This window comes from Eleutherodactylus coqui, chromosome 2, assembly GCF_035609145.1.
Source record: "Eleutherodactylus coqui strain aEleCoq1 chromosome 2, aEleCoq1.hap1, whole genome shotgun sequence".
Classification (NCBI taxonomy): Eukaryota; Metazoa; Chordata; class Amphibia; order Anura; family Eleutherodactylidae; genus Eleutherodactylus; species Eleutherodactylus coqui.
In genome coordinates, this window is record NC_089838.1 from 262395557 (window position 1) to 262414181 (window position 18625).

General features: G+C 43.1%; 1 protein-coding gene across 1 annotated transcript in view; it reads right to left on the reverse strand.

Annotated features, from left to right (window-relative positions):
• LOC136612504 (immunoglobulin superfamily DCC subclass member 4-like) overlaps positions 1-14020 on the reverse strand; it is an 84053-nt gene extending 70033 nt beyond the window's left edge. The window contains exon 1 of the mRNA XM_066592906.1: positions 13856-14020. Within this exon, the coding sequence (XP_066449003.1) occupies positions 13856-13919 (64 nt within the window). The 5' untranslated portion in view covers positions 13920-14020. The remainder of the gene's footprint in view (positions 1-13855) is intronic.
• Between the last annotated feature and the right edge of the window lie 4605 nt (positions 14021-18625).

Sequence of the window (18625 nt, forward strand, 5' to 3'; positions counted from 1 at the left end):
TAAAGACAGGAAAATATGGATGGAATACCGATGAAAATATGCTCTTGGGAAGGCGGCCTAAAAGAAGAATAACAGTTTCCAGCTATTTCAATCAATTAGTATGGACATTTGCTCAGTATGAGCTCAATAAAATCTGTTTATTCTGTTACCCTTTATGTAATACGAATCTGGATCATTTTATGGTAGAATTTAGCAGTTCAAATTCAGCTCTGAGGCCTATAGATTTGTAACTGCAGCTCTGTTCATGTAAAGCAGGAACAGCAAGAGATAAATTATATGTAAAAAAGGTGACCGGTATAATGGTAAAATATGACCCTGTAAAACATACTTCCTATAAATGTAGTATCAATAGAAATCATTGAGCATCGAAAAGGGGAGCGCTGTGTTGGTGCACCTCCGGAGAGTCACTGTCAGGGCGGGAGGAGAACCCTGACAAGCGTACTGTATTTGCACTGCAGGAGGAAGCTCGCAGTGGTTCAGAGATCTATTATATATAATGGCCTAGGTAACCTCTGCAGTGGATGTGTCAGCTGAATACTGAGCATTTCCATGTATGTTCATTTACAAGATCTGCTGTTAAATATTATCTTGTCAGACCTTGGAACGGCGGCCGGCTGATGATCTTTGGTCAGTTCTTCCCTAAGTCCGGACCTGTTTTTGGAAGCACAAGTCAATTCTAAAGGCAAAATCTTAGCATTATCTTCTATTTTAATGCTTGTCACTTCCCTGATGTGTCTGCGCTGATAAATACTTGTATTGTTCATTACATAACAATTCTGGAGCATCTTTTCTTATCGGCATTGTGCCGCTCCTCTGTTATTCCTCCTTGTATGAATAAATTGACAGTCGGGGCGTGTCCGTACACAGTCTGATTATATCACATCAGTGCTGACACGCCCCTTTGACAAGGTGAATGTAAACTCTGAATAATAGAGGAACAGCACAAAGTAGAGTCCTAAGAAAATGTGCTCTAGAATTACTATTCCATCAGGAATATAAGTATTTACTAAAACAAACATGTCAGAAGTGACAGATGCAAAATAGAATACATGGCTGTTGGGCAAAACCCGTATGCAATGAGTGGCCCAGAAAAGAGGTAAAGCGCCGTGGAGGTTTGGAGTGTGCAGGAAATTCTAGGGGTGCTAACAATCACAAATCGCTCCACCTAAAGGGGCGTGGGTGTATGGAGGAGTGCAAGAACAAAACAGTGGAGGCTTGGCACAATGCTCCAAGAAATAATTGACTAATCAGAACAATTAGGTCAAAATTTCTCCTTTAATTGGGCAAATAGACAACCAGCATTGGAAAACATGTTTTGGGTCAGTTCAGCTGGATTCAATGCTAAAACAGTTGGAGAACTGAGGAGTGAGTGGTCCTAACTGCCGAAGATGACACCGGGATGCAGGTAGAGGATGCAGGGATGAGGACCAGCTTAGATCTACTTGGGGTTATGTGTTCAGCTTCTAGTCATTTTCTCAGTCTGTGTGATGCTAATACATGGGCTCTACCATAGAAAATGTTCAGAGGGGGATACAGACACTCCTATCACAGTTACTGATGATGATTACACAGTTCCTGTCACACCGTTATAATAGAGGAAATCACAACTCATCCTTCTGACTGTATACTTACGGTTTCTAACTTATTTAGGTAAATACAGAATGTAATGGCAAAGTTTTCCCTGCAGCAGAAGTGGTACATGTAATGCTGTGCTGATGCATCATGGGATTGATGTGAGAGCAACATCAAAATGGTGCCTGATAAGTATCAGACAGGGGGTAGCACAGCATGGAAATGACTGCAATACACAAAGGAGACCTCCATAGTGTGGCAGGCAATCAGGTAAGGGGGTGGAGATGGAAAATGGGTTTTTGTCAGATTGGTCCTTTAAAGTAAATGTCCGGTTTCTAACCCTTGGCCACAAGTGGTCCTTTTACTAGCAATAAGTTTGTAATTGATCTTTATTAAAAACGAGGCCACTTTAATATTTCTTACATGCCCTCCAGCTGTTAGTGTTCATAACTCAGCCCATACATGGCTCCGTCCTCTTGGATAAGTAGCAGCGCTCCATATATCAGCCATATAAGCTTGTCATATAAATGCTTCATCCGAGAGGTGCTGATCTATTGGATGGAGTGGCTGTAATATACAGCAAGCCATCTGATGGGTTTGCACTGTATGATCAAGCTGTGGCCATAATATTTACCTGCTGGTGAGACCACCAGGGTGGGAAAAGGAGGGTGTAAGAAATAATGATTTTTTTTTACTAAGGACTCATTACAAACTGATTTAATTATAGTCAAACTGGCAGAGTCCCTGCTACTATCATCAAACAACCCTGACACTTACGAGGGCAACATTTGGGAAGGAATCTTTAAGAATATGCGCACATAAAACACTATGAGGATTATAAATATGGCCTTTGTCTGCAGGCGATTTTCTGTAACACGACCATATGTCACATGCATAAAAATGTCTCAAGATGTATGAAGAATCTGTCTGAAAACACAAGGCCTCTTACTACAGATAGTTGCTGTTGTGCATTTCAAGCATCTTCAAATGTTGCAAAACTTTGCAAAACTTATCCACATTGCCCACTGAATCCACATCTTTAATGGGTATTGCCAAATTGAAGGTGGTTCCAAAATTTGCTTGGGTAATATATAATAAACTGTCTACATTTAACCACATAGATGACATCCCCCATCATCCACTCTTCTTACATGTAAGCCCCCAAGCTATAATGAATACTATTATCTTCTACAGCACAGTACAGGATATTATATGGATACATACATATTAATACACATATTTATATTCCAATTGATGATGCATAGCAGAACATGTCTCTAGTATTTACATTCAAGTGCTCTGAATATAAAATGATATGAATATACAAATGTGGTGCAATGTAACACACTGTACTTAAAGGGGTTGTCCCGCGCCGAAACGGGTTTGTTTTTTTTAATAGGCCCCCCGTTCGGCGCGAGACAAACCCGATGCAGGGGTAAAAAAAAAAAAACGGATAGTACTTACCCGAATCCCCGCGCTGCGGCGACTTCTTACTTACCTTGCTAAGATGGCCGCCGGGATCTTCACCCACGGTGGACCGCAGGTCTTCTCCCATGGTGCACCGTGGGCTCTGTGCGTTCCATTGCCGATTCCAGCCTCCTGATTGGCTGGAATCGGCACACGTGACGGGGCGGAGCTACGAGGAGCAGCTCTCCGGCACGAGCGGCCCCATTCAGAAGGGAGAAGACCGGACTGCGCAAGCGCGTCTAATCGGGCGATTAGACGCTGAAATTAGACGGCACCATGGAGACGGGGACGCTAGCAACGGAGCAGGTAAGTGAATAACTTCTGTATGGCTCATAATTAATGCACGATGTACATTACAAAGTGCATTAATATGGCCATACAGAAGTGTATACCCCCACTTGCTTTCGCGGGACAACCACTTTAAGGGGGTTTTCTGACGATAGACATTTATGAGATATTAAAGGGGTATTCTGGACATTTACTATTGAAGACCTATCCTCTGGATTGGTCACCAATGGTTCATAGGTGGGGATCTCGCACTCGAGATCCTGTCGATCAGCTGATCCCCCAACCCACTGTCAGTGCATCTGAGCTGGATGTCTGCATCGGTAGTCAAAGCCAAAAGTGTAAGAGCAGAATTCACTCCCATTGAAATCAATGGGAATGTCGTCTTCTATTATACTTCTGGCTCTAACTGCAATGAGGAGTCAGAAATGTAATAGGAGGCATCACATAAGTGGAAATAAAACCTATCTATTACATTTCTGGCTAGCAATGCAGACATCCAGCTCTGCTGTACTGGCGGCGGGACAGAGAATCAGTTGATTGGCAGGAATCCCCAGCGGACCTCCACCAATCATCTATTGATGACCTATCCTGAAGATAGTAAATGCCCAGAATACCCCTTTAATTTGATGTTCCATAAATGTCTGATCCATGGAAGTTCATCCACTGAGACCTTCACTGACCATGAATATCAGGATGCCTGGTTCCCTACTCCCAACACATGTGTAGTCACTCTCCACTGAACTGTATTATCTTGTACATAGTTCAAAGGAGAATGACTGCACACAAGACCAACTCTTTGCTATGAATTGGGGGAGCCGGGCATCCCCCACCCCACTCGGAAATGAAGGGTTAACATTCCTAATATCAATAAGACTCCCAATATCAGCAGAATACAAGCTGCAGTTTTAAGTTCCCACAGTCATAAGACAGTAGCATTTAAATGCAGGTTCTATAAAATGCCCATGAACAGTTGAGGCAGCAAGAACATAGCAAGCGAGTTATCAGTGGCTTCCACATTCCCTGTGAGAACTATGCGCCATTGTAGCAGTACCGCTGATTGGAGGGCTCTCCCCCTGCCAAATGAATATTCTTTCCATAGGGACTGCAGAAGCAGTGAACATCACCTTAACTATGTGCCCACTGTTTAAAATGCTTTTGAGTACTTTATAGATGCCTGTATTTCAAGTACCACTGTCTCATGACAATAGTGTCACATGTACATGGCAAAGCCAATCACACAAGCCTGTACGATGGCACACAGAATCTTTGTGGTTTCTTAGATACTCACTATACCGCTACATAGTGCTTCTGCGGTGCATTATATTCACCTCCAGAAGTAGTGCTTGTAGGCAGCGATTCTCATTAATATATTTACTAATGACCTGGTAGAAGGATTGCACAGTAAAATATTATTATTTGCAGATGATACAAAACTATGTCAAGTAATTAGAAGAAAAGAGGACAGAAATGTTCTTACAAATGTATCGGGATAAGTTGGGGGCACAAAAGTGGCAAATGGGATTTACCACCAATAAATGTAAGGTTCTGCACATGAGCAGAGGAAATACATGTCACCATTACACACTAAATGGGAAACCACTGGGTAACACTGACATAGAAAAGGACTTGAGGGTTTTGTTAACTATAAGCTTAACTGGTGCAACCAGTGTCAGACAGCTGCAGCCAAGGCAAATAGGATCATGGGGTGCATCAAAAGAGGTCTAGGGGTCCATGACAAGAACATTGGTCTTCCTTTACAAGTCACTTGTCAGACCATACATGGAATATAGTGTACAGTTTTGGGCATCGATACTCAAGGAGGACATATCAGAGCTTGAGAGGGTACAAAGGCGGACAACTAAAGTAATAACTGGAATGGGCGGACGACAATACCCAGAGAGGTTTTCAAAATTGGGGTTATTTAGATTATAAAAAAAGATGGCTGAGAAGCAACCCAATAACTATATATAAATATATCAGTGGACAATACAGAGATCTCTGCCATCATCTATTTATACCCAGGACTGTGACTGTAATAAGAGGGCTCTCTCCACTTCTAGAGGAAAGAAGGTCTCTACACCAACACAGAAGGGGGTTCTTTACTGTAAGAGCAGTGAGACTATGGAACTCTCTGCCTGAGGACATGGTAATAGCGAGCTCACTAAAAGAGTATAAGAGGGGCCTGGATGCCTTTCTTGAATGTTACAATATTACAGGCTATAGTCAGTGGTTATTAGTAGGGTTATTGATTCAGGGATTATTCCGATTGCCAGAATAGAGTCAGATAGGAATTTGTTCCCATAAACTGAAGGAAAAATTGGCTTCTACCTCATTGAGGTATTTTTGCCTTCCTCTGGATCAACATAGGGGGGTAATAGCTTGTACTGGATGGACATGTGTCTCCTTTTGGCCCAACATACTATGTCCAGTATTAAGTATTAAGCTCTGGATGTGATTACTGTGATGGATGCATGGTCAAGCTCTGGATGTGATTACTGTGAAGGGCGCATGGTCAAGCTCTGGATGTGATTACTGTGAAGGGTGCATGGTCAAGCTCTGGATGTGATTACCATGAAGGATGCATGGTCAAGCTCTGGGTGTGATTTCTGTGAAGGGTGCATGGTCAAGCTCTGGATGTGATTACTGTGAAGGATGCATGGTCAAGCTCTGGATGTGATTACTGTGAAGGATGCATGGTCAAGCTCTGGATGTGATTACCATGAAGGATGCATGGTCAAGCTCTGGGTGTGATTTCTGTGAAGGGTGCATGGTCAAGCTCTGGATGTGATTACTGTGAAGGATGCATGGTCAAGCTCTGGATGTGATTACTGTGAAGGATGCATGGTCAAGCTCTGGATGTGATTACCATGAAGGATGCATGGTCAAGCTCTGGATGTGATTACTGAGAAGGGTGCATGGTCAAGCTCTGGGTGTGATTTCTGTGAAGGGTGCATGGTCAAGCTCTGGATGTGATTACTGTGAAGGGTGTATGGTCAAGCTCTGGATGTTATTTCTGTGAAGGGTGCATGGTCAAGCTCTGGATGTGATTACTGTGAAGGATGCATGGTCAAGCTCTGGATGTGATTACTGTGAAGGGCGCATGGTCAAGCTCTGGATGTGATTACTGTGAAGGGTGCATGGTCAAGCTCTGGATGTGATTACCATGAAGGATGCATGGTCAAGCTCTGGGTGTGATTTCTGTGAAGGGTGCATGGTCAAGCTCTGGATGTGATTACTGTGAAGGATGCATGGTCAAGCTCTGGATGTGATTACTGTGAAGGATTGCATGGTCAAGCTCTGGATGTGATTACCATGAAGGATGCATGGTCAAGCTCTGGATGTGATTACTGTGAAGGATGCATGGTCAAGCTCTGGATGTGATTACCATGAAGGATGCATGGTCAAGCTCTGGATGTGATTACTGTGAAGGGTGCATGGTCAAGCTCTGGATGTGATTACCATGAAGGATGCATGGTCAAGCTCTGGATGTGATTACTGTGAAGGATGCATGGTCAAGCTCTGGATGTGATTACTGTGAAGGATGCATGGTCAAGCTCTGGATGTGATTACCATGAAGGATGCATGGTCAAGCTCTGGATGTGATTACTGTGAAGGGTGCATGGTCAAGCTTTAGATGTGAGTACTACCATATCTGGAGCTGGCCTAAATTAATACAGATTCCCCAGTGCTAAAAAAGCTGGGACCTGCCAACTTAGCTGTACACTGTTACACTGCAGTAGGATTTTTATGAGAACTCATTCACATAGCGCAGTTAAAAACCTAGATTTTTAGGACATACTGCGATTTTTTTCTTTTAAGCCAGAGTGTTATCCTATCAGCTGCAGTTTTGTCTTCAGTATGGAAAAACATGCGGTTTTCCATAAAAACAGTACTTGCAACATTTTCCTACAACTATTTTGTTTATAAAACTGAAATTTCTGTAAAGCCATAGGCAAACATGGCGTTTTAGTACCATTTGTTTCCACAATAGGACGGATCTAGCATTTGGGTCTCCTGCTCCCATGATGGAAGAGGAAAACAGAAAGCTGAATGGTAACATGAACAGAGAGAGCCTTAGTGTGCCTCTACACGGGACAACTGTTAGGCGCATAAGTCGTCTCAGTGATTATCGCTCCTGTGCTATAATACAGGAGTGATAGTCTGCCAGATAATAGAGATGAAGTTGCTGGAGATCTTTTCCGGCTTCTCGCCTCCATTCCCAGTGAACAGGCAGTCGCTCATAGATTGAGCGACTCCTGTTTACACTCAGTAAGAAGCCGGTCAGTAGTCAGTGAGCTGAAATGGAACGACTAGTAACTACTGACCGACTTCACACTCAAAAGAATAGTAATTCGGAGGGCAAACATGCAAAAAATGTTTGATCTTTGGGAAATCACTACTGTTCACAAGATTGGGGTCCTACAGCAAAATAAACAACGTGAGCAGCTTTCTTTCTACATATGGTACATGTGGGTAGATGCACAGCCACCAGAGCCTGAAATCCACAGGTTCATGGTCCACTAGAAGAGTTTTTGATAGCAATTCAGGTGCAAAAAAAATTATATTCCTCCATCTTGCAACATTTTGACTGCTGCTTGACAACGACTACTGCGGTCACAGCGTTACATGATGGAAAAATGAAGATTTCTTCTTTTGTACCTGAGATGGTATCAGAAACTTTTTTACAAGAATGTCGTCCCATGTCCCTTTTATGTGAGCCTGCAGGAGAGAAAAGGAGAATGGTGAAGAAGGTTAGCAAATATGGGCTCATTCCAGTCTTCTTCATGGGAAATATGGAAAGAGCCAATTGAGTTTGCTAACAATTGTATTACACTCACATTCACACTCGGCAGCAGTGATGCCACGGCGAGCAACCTGACTACTACTTCTAAAAAAAATGCTGCACAAACCGCCTGCTTAGATGTGGTTTTGCAATGATTGGTAACAATGTTGTTACTTGGGAAATTTTTCTTGAACTGCTATTATGGAAAACACCATTAGAGTAGCAGCTTCCAAAGCAGCTTTTACATGGGCCATGATTTTCTCTATTGAAGTCAGTAAGGGGAAAACATTAGTTAAAAGGCGCAAAATCATTGCTCTAGTATTCCCATAGTTAACACAAACTCACAAAAGTATAATCAAGGATTCAAAGAAGTTGTTCCCCATAGAAATTCCCTGTTCCTATGCCCTATTATGCATATACACTATCCTATCCAAAAGTATTGGACACCCCTAATCAGTAGAATGGATTTTATCTTATTAGCAAGTCACTTGTCCTAAACCATGCTATATAAGCAGGGGCGTAACTATAGAGGGTGCAGGGGATGCGGTTGCACCCGGGCCCAGGAGCCTTAGGGGGCCCATAAGACCTCTCTTCTCCATATAGGGAGCCCAGTACTATGAATAAAGCATTATAGTTGGGGGCCCTGTTACACATTTTGCATTGGGGCCCAGAAGTTTCAAGTTATGCCTCTGTGTAGCATGGTTTAGGTATGGGTACGGGTACAGATACAGATAGAGGGGGGCCCCAGCTCACCTTTTACATCAGGGCCCCTGAGCCTTTAGTTACGCCCCTGTATATAAGATACAGACCATTGGAGGTGGCAGACATAGTTTGTAACTGGAACTGCTCGCTATTGGATATACGGGTTATGCACACAAGCCATCCATTATGAAGCGCAACGCATCGGTTCGTCTACACTGGTGCAAGGAGCATTGTCATTGAACATCTGAACAATGGAAGAGCGTTCTATGGAGTGATGAATCCCTTCTCCAAATTAGATGGACATAGCTGGGTGTGGAGGATGTCTGAGGAACGCCTTTTGCCTCTGTGTGTTGTACCAAGTATGGCGGAGGTTTCATTATGGTCTGGGGTTGTTTTACATGGCATGGTAAGAACCATGAACACGGAGATGTACCTTGACTTTCTAGACAATAATGTGCTGGTGATAATGGGACAATACTCGGAGAATGGGCAGCAATACTTCCAACAAGACACAAATCCAATGCTGTTTTATGTTAATTTGAGGATATGGATGTTCACAATGGGACTGGCTGCACAGAGTCCCAGCCTGAACCCTACTGAACATCTATGGTTTCACATGAATTTTATTAAATTTGTGTATAGAATAATGTTACATACAAAAATGATTAAACATAGCAGTCAATAATAGGAGAGCCTTTGATATTAAACATATCAAGGAAGCTACTGACCCTAAGTGAATGTCGTACGTACCCAGTGAGGGTGTTCGAGACAAAATACTTCCTTACACCATTATGGAAATAATATATCTAGGAAAAATTTCCTAAGCTCGTGACTGCAGTTATAAAAAACAGGGTAAACGGGGGTCAAAACACAAAAGGAAAACGGGAAGGGGGTGGGTAGGAGTTGGGCGACTTCCTGAAACGTAGAATTCTTCCGGCTTCATAGTTTCATTTGGCCTACTACCCCTTAAATAGGGGGAGAAGAAGAGACACTAACAGACTGACTGGGATTGCTGGGGAGGGTTTGGTTTAAGGCCCTGGGGTTCCAGATCTGCATAGTTAGGGAGTAGAGATGAGCGAATATACTCGTTTCAAGTAATTACTCGATCAAGCACCGCGATTTTTGAGTACTTCCGTACTTGGGTGAAAAGATTCGGGGGGCGGGGGAGGCGTGGCGGAGCGGGGGGTAGCAGCGGGGAACAGGGGGGAGCTCTCACTCTCTCCCTCTCCCCCCCCCCCACTCCCCGCTGCAACCCCCCACTCACCCACGGCGCCCCCCGAATCTTTTCACCCAAGTACGGAAGTACTCGAAAATCGTGGCGCTCGGGCGAAAACGGGGCGTGTCTAAGTAGGTTCGCTCATCTCTATTAGGGAGTGTTCATACCTGGGAGCCCAGGTACGTTCAAAAAGTTCCTCCCGGTCCATTAGAAGGGAGGCCAATTTCTCGTTAATCATTATCCACGACAGTTTCTGAACATCTTTTGGATGAACTGGAACGTCAGGTCAGAAAATATGAAAAGTGTCCATCTTCTCTGAGATAACTCGCCATATATTTGGAGGATGAATGGAGGGAAATACTAGCTGAAATGTATCAGAAGTAAAACATAAGCCATAGAGTCAGTGCCAAAGGAGGCCCACTAAGTATTAATATATGTTAATAAATACTGCCTTTGATTCTTGCTCAGGTGTCCAATTACTTTTGGTAGGATAGTGTAGATGTAATAAAAAGGCTCCTCTGCTCTGGATCTCTCTTTATTAGCAGAGAGATGATGCATGGTTGCCCATTGACTACAAGAGTTTCTTGACTTCAACAGTCACAAAGGTTTATGTGGCAATATCGATGGCTTCATTTGTAAATATCATACAGATGATGGATATAAAGTACCTGTTAGTAAATAGTGGCAGTAAATAAATATTTGTAACAGTTTCTATTTCCATTTATGTATTTGTAAATACAGTGAAGCCCCTTTGAAACAACCACCCAACATTGCATGGAAGAGGAGTCATCTAGGGAGGAGGAGGAAGTCTTCTCGAAGATGATGGTCAACATACAATACATGGTAGAATTAAAAATCCATCTCAGGAAGCGTGCTCTGGACGAGGGGGATAAGAGGTGGTCTTTTGGGTAGATTTAACTGTATCAAGGATGTAGTTTACAAAAAAAATAGAAAAAAAACTTCTAAAGTCTTTGAAGCGGCTGAAGCTTTCGGCTTCTAAATCCAATTTCAGTGAAACAAGCGAGAGCCAAGCAATGACTGTACCAATCAGTCACTCTGTCAGTTTTTCGATCCTGCCATAAATAAGAGACAACTTATGCCCTGTCTATATATTAATAAATCAACACGTCAATAGCGCTCTGCTGTTATATCAGGTCACTTCATACATCAACATATCAGTGAATAGAGAGACCTGTAATAAGACCTGTGATATATGGGCAATTTCAATGTGCCAAGGCCACAGGGCAGTTAATACAAGATTGCATCAGTGCATGGATAGATCTATAAGGTAAGAGCTGGTTAATATAGCAGTGTTATATTACCCTCTGCCATCATATTAGTTTACACAAGAATGTATCATGAGTGTATGGATAGAACAGTAATACATGAGTAGGTCACTGTGCCAGTGTCTTGTTATTACCTTCTACCATTCTATAAGGTTAGATGTATACAGACCTAGGACATATGAGCACCTCGCTATGCTGGTGCCTGCCATAACCGTACCGACGTCATATCTGGGTAGTTTGTATGTGAATATAGCACTATTGGACTAGAATTCTTGTTACAAAGTCTTGTAAATAGCATTTTGCCATTATATCAGCTGTAGTATATGGACCTGCCATAGAGTCAGTGCCATGTTATAACTCTCTCTCACTACATTGGTGTCATTTATACATGGCTATATAAGTGCATGGACTGACCAGTAATATATGAGCATATCATAGAGTCACTGCCATGCCATTATCCTGTGACATTGTATCAGTACACAGACTCATCTGTGATATATGAGTAGGTCATACAGTCAGTGTCATGTTATTACCATCTGTCATTATATCAGTGCATAGACAGACCTGTAATATGTGAACATGTCACAGAGTCAGGGCCATGGTATGAACCTCTCTCATTGTATCGATGTCATTTAAAACATGATTATATGAATACATGGACTGACCTGTAATATATGAACATATGATAATAGATATTATAACCCTCTCTTGTAATATCATGGCATGAACTAACCTGTAATATATAAGTATGTCATAGTCAGTGCCATGTTATAACCCTCTGCCATTACATTAGTGCCATATACATGATTATATCAGTTCATGGACTGACCTATTATATATGAACATGTCATAAGAGTCAGTGTCATGTTAAGACTCTCTGTCATTATATCAGTGCATGGACTAACCTGTAATACTGCCATAGAGCTGATTTCATGTTCTAACCCACTGTCTTTATATCAGTGTCATTTATACATAGCTATATCAGTGCATAGGCTGACCAATAATATATGAGCATATTATATAGTCAGTACCATGTTATTATCCTCTGTCATTATATCAACACATGGACCCATCTATAATATATGAGTATGTCATACAGTCAGTGTCATGTTATTACCCTCTGCCATTATATCAGTGAACAGACTGACCTGTAATGTCGTCACAGAGTCAGTGCCATGTTATAAATCCATGTCATTATATTGGTGTCATTTAATACCTGATTATATGAAGACATAGACTGACCTGTAATATATGAACATATCATATAGATATTATAAACCTCTTTTATTATAACAGTGCAGGGACTGACCTGTAGTATATGAGCATGCCATGGTCAGTGTCATGTTATTGCCCACTGCCATTATATCAGTGTCATTTATACATAGTTATATTAGTTTATGGACTGACCTGTAATATATGAACATATCATATAGATACTATACCCCTATAGTATTATATTAGCTTATGCACTAACCTGTAATATATGCGTATGCTATAGTCAGTGTCATGCTATTGCCCTCTGTCATTATATCCGTGTCATTTATACATGAATGATTATATCAGTTTATGGACTGACCTGTAACATATGAACATGTCATATAGATATTATAACCCTCTGCCATTATATCAGTGCAGGGACTGACCTGCAGTATATAAGTATGCCATAGTCAGTGTCATGTTATTGCACTCTACCATTCTATCAGTCTCATTTCTACATGACTATATCAGTGCATAGACTGCCCTGTAATATAAGAACATGTCATATAGATATTATAACCCTCTGCCATTATATCAGTGTCATATACACAACTATATCAGTGCATGGACTGACCTACAGTATATAAGTATGCCATAGTCATGTTAATGCACTCTACCATTATATTAGTGCCATATATACCTTATTATATCAGTGCAGGGTCTGACCAGCAATATAAGAACATGTCATATAGATATTATAACCCTCTGCCATTATATCAGTGTAATTTATACCTGATTATATCAGTGCATGGACTGCCCTGTAATATAAGAACATGCCCAATAGATATTATAACCCTCTTGCCATTCTATCAGTGCCATATATACCTGATTATATCAGTGCAGGGTCTGACCTGCAGTATATAAGTATGCCATAGTCAGCGTCATGTTATTGCACTCTACCATTCTATCAGTGCCATATATACCTGATTATATCAGTGCAGGGACTGTAACACATGAACATGTCATACAGATGCTGTCATTCTATGAGTGTAGCACTGATCATGTCATGGAGCCAGAGAGTGACTGACAATGTGGAGCACCGGGCATGAGACGATCGTGCCCCATCTCCTCTCATGCATGTGCCCCATGTGATTTATAGCCACTGGCACATTTCACGAATGCAGCAGCCATTTATCCTGGCAACCCTGATGGTGCACTAGGGGCTTGGGGAGGAGGCAGCATCCCCCCTCCAGATCCCCATATACCCCACAGGCAGATTATTGGGGGGCACATCCTGACACCCCTCCCTCTTTTTCCCGAGCAGCCCCCAATCTGTGCACTCACCTCCAGCAGCCAGCAGCAGGATGCATCCAGCCCAGTGCAATCCCCCGAGCAGAGACAGCGCCATGTAGTGCCCAGGACCCTCCTCCTGCCAGGCTGCCCGCACCCCTCTCTCACCAGCCCGGGGATGCAGAGAGGGGCTCCCTCTCCCTCCAGTCAGACGCCATCTTGCACAAGTTTTTCTCCTTTTTTAACCCCCTTTCTGTTTATTTAGGCAGCTGGTATCTTGGTGTCCTTCTGCTGCCATCTATTGGTTAGTGAGCCAGTCTGAGGACATCTCCACTGTCTCATTCTAACAAAGGGGTCACATGTTTGGGAGAAGCTGCTCCCCACCCTGCACTAATCACCCAGGGCTGGGGGGTTGAGGGGGATATTATTATTCATGGAAGGCCTGACAACAAGGGGTTAATGACTCCCCTCCTAGAACTACATCATTGATGCATGCAGAGTCTACAGTCTTTTAGATGTTGCAATTTTTTTTTTGCTAAAATCAATCAGTACCGGTTCACAAAAGTAACCATTGCAATTAGTATTTCAATGGATTCCAGCGATTCTCTATTCGCCATCTCGCAGGATAAATGAATGGCATTAGGAACAGCTTTATATATAGGAGAAGTGCACAGAAAGGACGGGATCTATAAACTAGCACATGATATAGGCAGCGTGTACGGTGTTTTGTTTTTTTACAACAGGTCCCAAAGTTCCGATAAAGGTAACAAAAAGCTATTTTTTGATGCCTTTTATGACATCCCCAATGGTGTAGGACTGGGGTTACTTATGCCCCCCAGGGGTTCTGAGCTTCCACCGTCCGTCTATACAGAACATGACACATCCACTTGTAATTGCATATAGTTTTTGTTGTTACCGTTGTACATAGTGGACATATGAGCAATAAAGTTTAAAGGGGTTGTGACAAGTTTTCAACTTATCTCCGGCTCTTTTAACTCCATCGTGTGTCTGACTGATGGGAGTTACAAGAGCCGCTAATCATGAGATCAGGGGGTCACATGTCCACCATATGATTGAAGCGGCAGGTGACCATGCACACTATGCTCAATTCTATATGGAAGTCCTGGAGATACAGTAGCTGAGTATAGCGTTCAGCTAACCCCATAGAGGTGTGTGTTGCTGCACCATTCATTTTGCCAGTCTTACAGGGGACAAAGGACCCCTATTCTGGTGAACAGTGGGGTTCCAGTGGTCATATCCCACCAATCAGCTAGTTATCCCTTATCCTTCTCATAGGGGTAACTTAATGTCACCAGAATACCCCTTTAATAGCATAACAATATATTCATATGGGATCAGTGGGATCCAAATTTTAGTAATCACAAATATCCCAAGAATAGGGGGACCCCTTCAGATGGAGCTTTGCTGCTATAGTGCCTTTCCTGACCCTGCTCACTAGAATGCAGCACTGTTGCAGCTTCCTATGGCTTCCTGCCCACAGCAAGATCGGATTCCGACTGCGAAATCTCGCAGCAGAATCAGACCCAACGCCCATCAGAGACCCTATACTCACCTGTCGGATCCGCCGCGAGTGTCTCGCCCTGCGAGCCGGCGCAAATGCGCAGTGTAGGACATGACGCGCCAGCGCTGGGCTATGATGTGGATTCCTGCGATACGTCCGCAGTGCTCACTGCGCTGAATATCGCGGGACAGACAACATCCACTGACTTCAATGGAAGCCGTCTGTCCGATTTTCCGCACAAAATTTCCGCTCGTGGGCAGGGAAGAATCTTTTAATACAGCATGTCCATGGTTAGATATGGCTGCAGAATTCGCGGCGGGTGTCTGGCTGTAAATTCCGCAGCGATAATCTGTCCATGGGCATTGGGTCTATGTGTGCAACCTACAATTGGCAAGTATATCTAATCCTGGCAAGGCCATCCTCAACCCTTAAACTTTAAATCCTTGGCCCAATTTCAAGTTCACTTTTATTAGTTTACACCTGTTACTCTCCCCTGCCCCCTCTGTTAAACCCCCTTTCTCTCCAAGTGATCCTCAATACTGACTCCTGATGTCGATTGCATTAATGGAATGATACAACTTATAAAACGTGACTATCCTTATGGAATGTTATTGTGTGCATTCACTACAGATTGCGCACGCCAGATTATAATTGGATCATCATGTTTTGTTTTGTTCTTGCTTTGTTTTTGTCTTTTTCTTGTTTCCATATGTTGTTCATGAGCACTGCATTTATACAATTTGTATCGACAGCATTGTCTAAAACCAATAAAATATTTGTTTAAATTAGAGATGAGCGAGCGTACTCGCTACGGCAAACTACTCGAGCGAGTATTGCCTTATTCGAGTACCTGCCTGCTCGTCTCAAAAGATTCGGGTGCCGGCGGGGGGCGGGGGGCGGGGAGCAGCGGGGCAGAGCGTGGAGGAACGGGGGGGGGGGGGGGCGGGGAGAAATATCTCTCTCACTCTCTCCCCCCCCCTGCTCCCCTCTGCTCACTCCCGCAACTCACCGCTCTCCCCTGCCAGCACCCAAATCTTTAGCGACAAGCGGGCAGGTACTCGCAAAAGGCGATACTCGCTCAAGTAATTTGCCTTAGTGAGTACACTCGCTCATCTCTACTTTAAATTTTAAAAAAAAGGACATAAGGCCAAAAAAAAAAGAAAAGAAAGGATTGTGTAAGTGAGATGCAGAAGGTGATGCAGCTGCTGACAGCAAGCAGAGATCTTAAAATCACTGAGGAATTAAACCACAAAGAGCCTTATGCATAAAAACTGCTCTACAAAAAAAATGTCATCACTTTTCATTAAATCTTAGCTTTCAATACAGGGTAGTTTGGAAAATGATAGATGTGATCTGATTGGGCATTGATGCATTAGTCCTAAAGTATATTAAAAAGTTGCTGAAGCAACCGTATTTGTAAGCCAAAGCCAGAAGCGGCCCAAAACACGGAAGAGATGCAATTCTTTCCATTATACTTTTCCTCTATGTACGTCACACTCCTTGTGTTGTCTCACAAATACCTCCAGGTACAAATAGCCTTACTTCCATAAAACTGAAGAAGCCCTTTAAGGATAAGTGACAATCACTGCTCCTACTTATACGATTACGCGTATTTGTAACTCAGTAAATGGATTGTGCCTATCTAAAATTCCGATGACTACTGAGACAGTTATGTGCAGTTGCAGGAATTGTTACAATGTATCGATATTTGTAAACAAGCACTACATCCACAGTATTATCACTAACCGATCGCTTATTGCCAATTGCTTCATGCAAATGGTCCTTTAGTCACTATGGAGACAGTCAGCTACTTGTCTGTAAAAGAAGTCTACGCAGATCACCCAGTCAGAAGATGATGGAAATGGCCTGGCGGTACGTGTTCCACATGATAAGAGCGACTGATCATTAATATCAGGGTGTCACGGTACCACCAGACTATTTGCGTTCACGCTTGCATCGTCGACACGTTCTTCTAGAGCAGGCTCCATAATAACCTCCGTATGGCGGTGACTACAAGTCTCAGCATTCCAACCGCTGCCTCCATGCTTTGTGGTCACTAGTATACACACGTATTTCTTGTACTGAGTAGATCGGTAAACAGAATAATTGTTTGTGGAGTATTTTAATGACAACCTTCTGCGCCTGTAGTGCTAGAGGTTTCCATCTGTTTAGTTCTTGGGGTGGCCAGCCTTGCAGCTGTCCTGATTAACAGTATGGTCTCGCCAGACTCCTGCATGCCAGCGCCCGTTACCATGGTGATGTGGACTCCAAGACAAGATGACAAAAAAAAAAGGCTTGGGAAGGCCCCAGCGAGTGAGAATGGAAAGCAGCTGGCACCTGGTCATGTTATCCCCCAATGCGCCTGCACGGAGCTGCTACAATAGGCTTGTAACGGCTGATACAAAGCTCCACTGTACTTTTTTAGAAGTCACTGATAATATGCAGAAGTTTGGCGCTACTACGTACAAGTAAAAGCGATGCACGGGCGATTCTTCATAAGATTTGATGCATATTCGATGTCACCAGAACTACCAGAAGTGAAGGAACAACAATCGTATATTTATTTACAGCTTTTATTAAACTCCCAACGCTAGAAGATAACTTTTGCAAGTTTGCTGTTCAAAATCGCTGCAAGTATTTTGGAACTCTGTAGTGAGTGATGTGATAGGGGATCGACAATAATCAGGCACCACGCGCTTCAGCACTCCGCTTTGTGCGTTTGTCAATGGGAGACCTCGCATCGCATGCACTTTGCACATGGTGCGATGCCTCCGACGGCCTCATTGATAGAACATGCTGAGATTTGTTTCCTGCATACCATTGCATCGCGATGCCAAGCGGGAAAATATAGCTCATTTGTATGCCCCTATTCAAAAGAATGGAGTTCATATTTGTGCGTCTCACACGATTTTAACGTCCGTGTGAAAGAGCCCTCTTACACAAGTGTTTTTTTTACAGGGAATTACACACGCAGGTATTGCGACCGTAATATGCAGTAACAAGCTTTACATTACTCGCAGTTGTGCCTCTCACATCCAGCATGCGAAATGCGCTCACAAAAAAAAGATCACAGCATACACTGTCTCAGCGCGCATTACACACACATACATGTCAAGATAGTGTATGGGGATTGTCAGCATGCAGCAAGTATGCAATGCATTGCGCACTGCTACGTGCTCCTGCGTGGGTGATATGCCCACGGCGCACGGGGGGGGGGGAAAGGCTTGTGTGAGAGAGCCCCTTAGATTGGAAGCAGCAGATCAGAAAATTTCACAAACTGACTTGTGGGGAGAGTGGCAGCC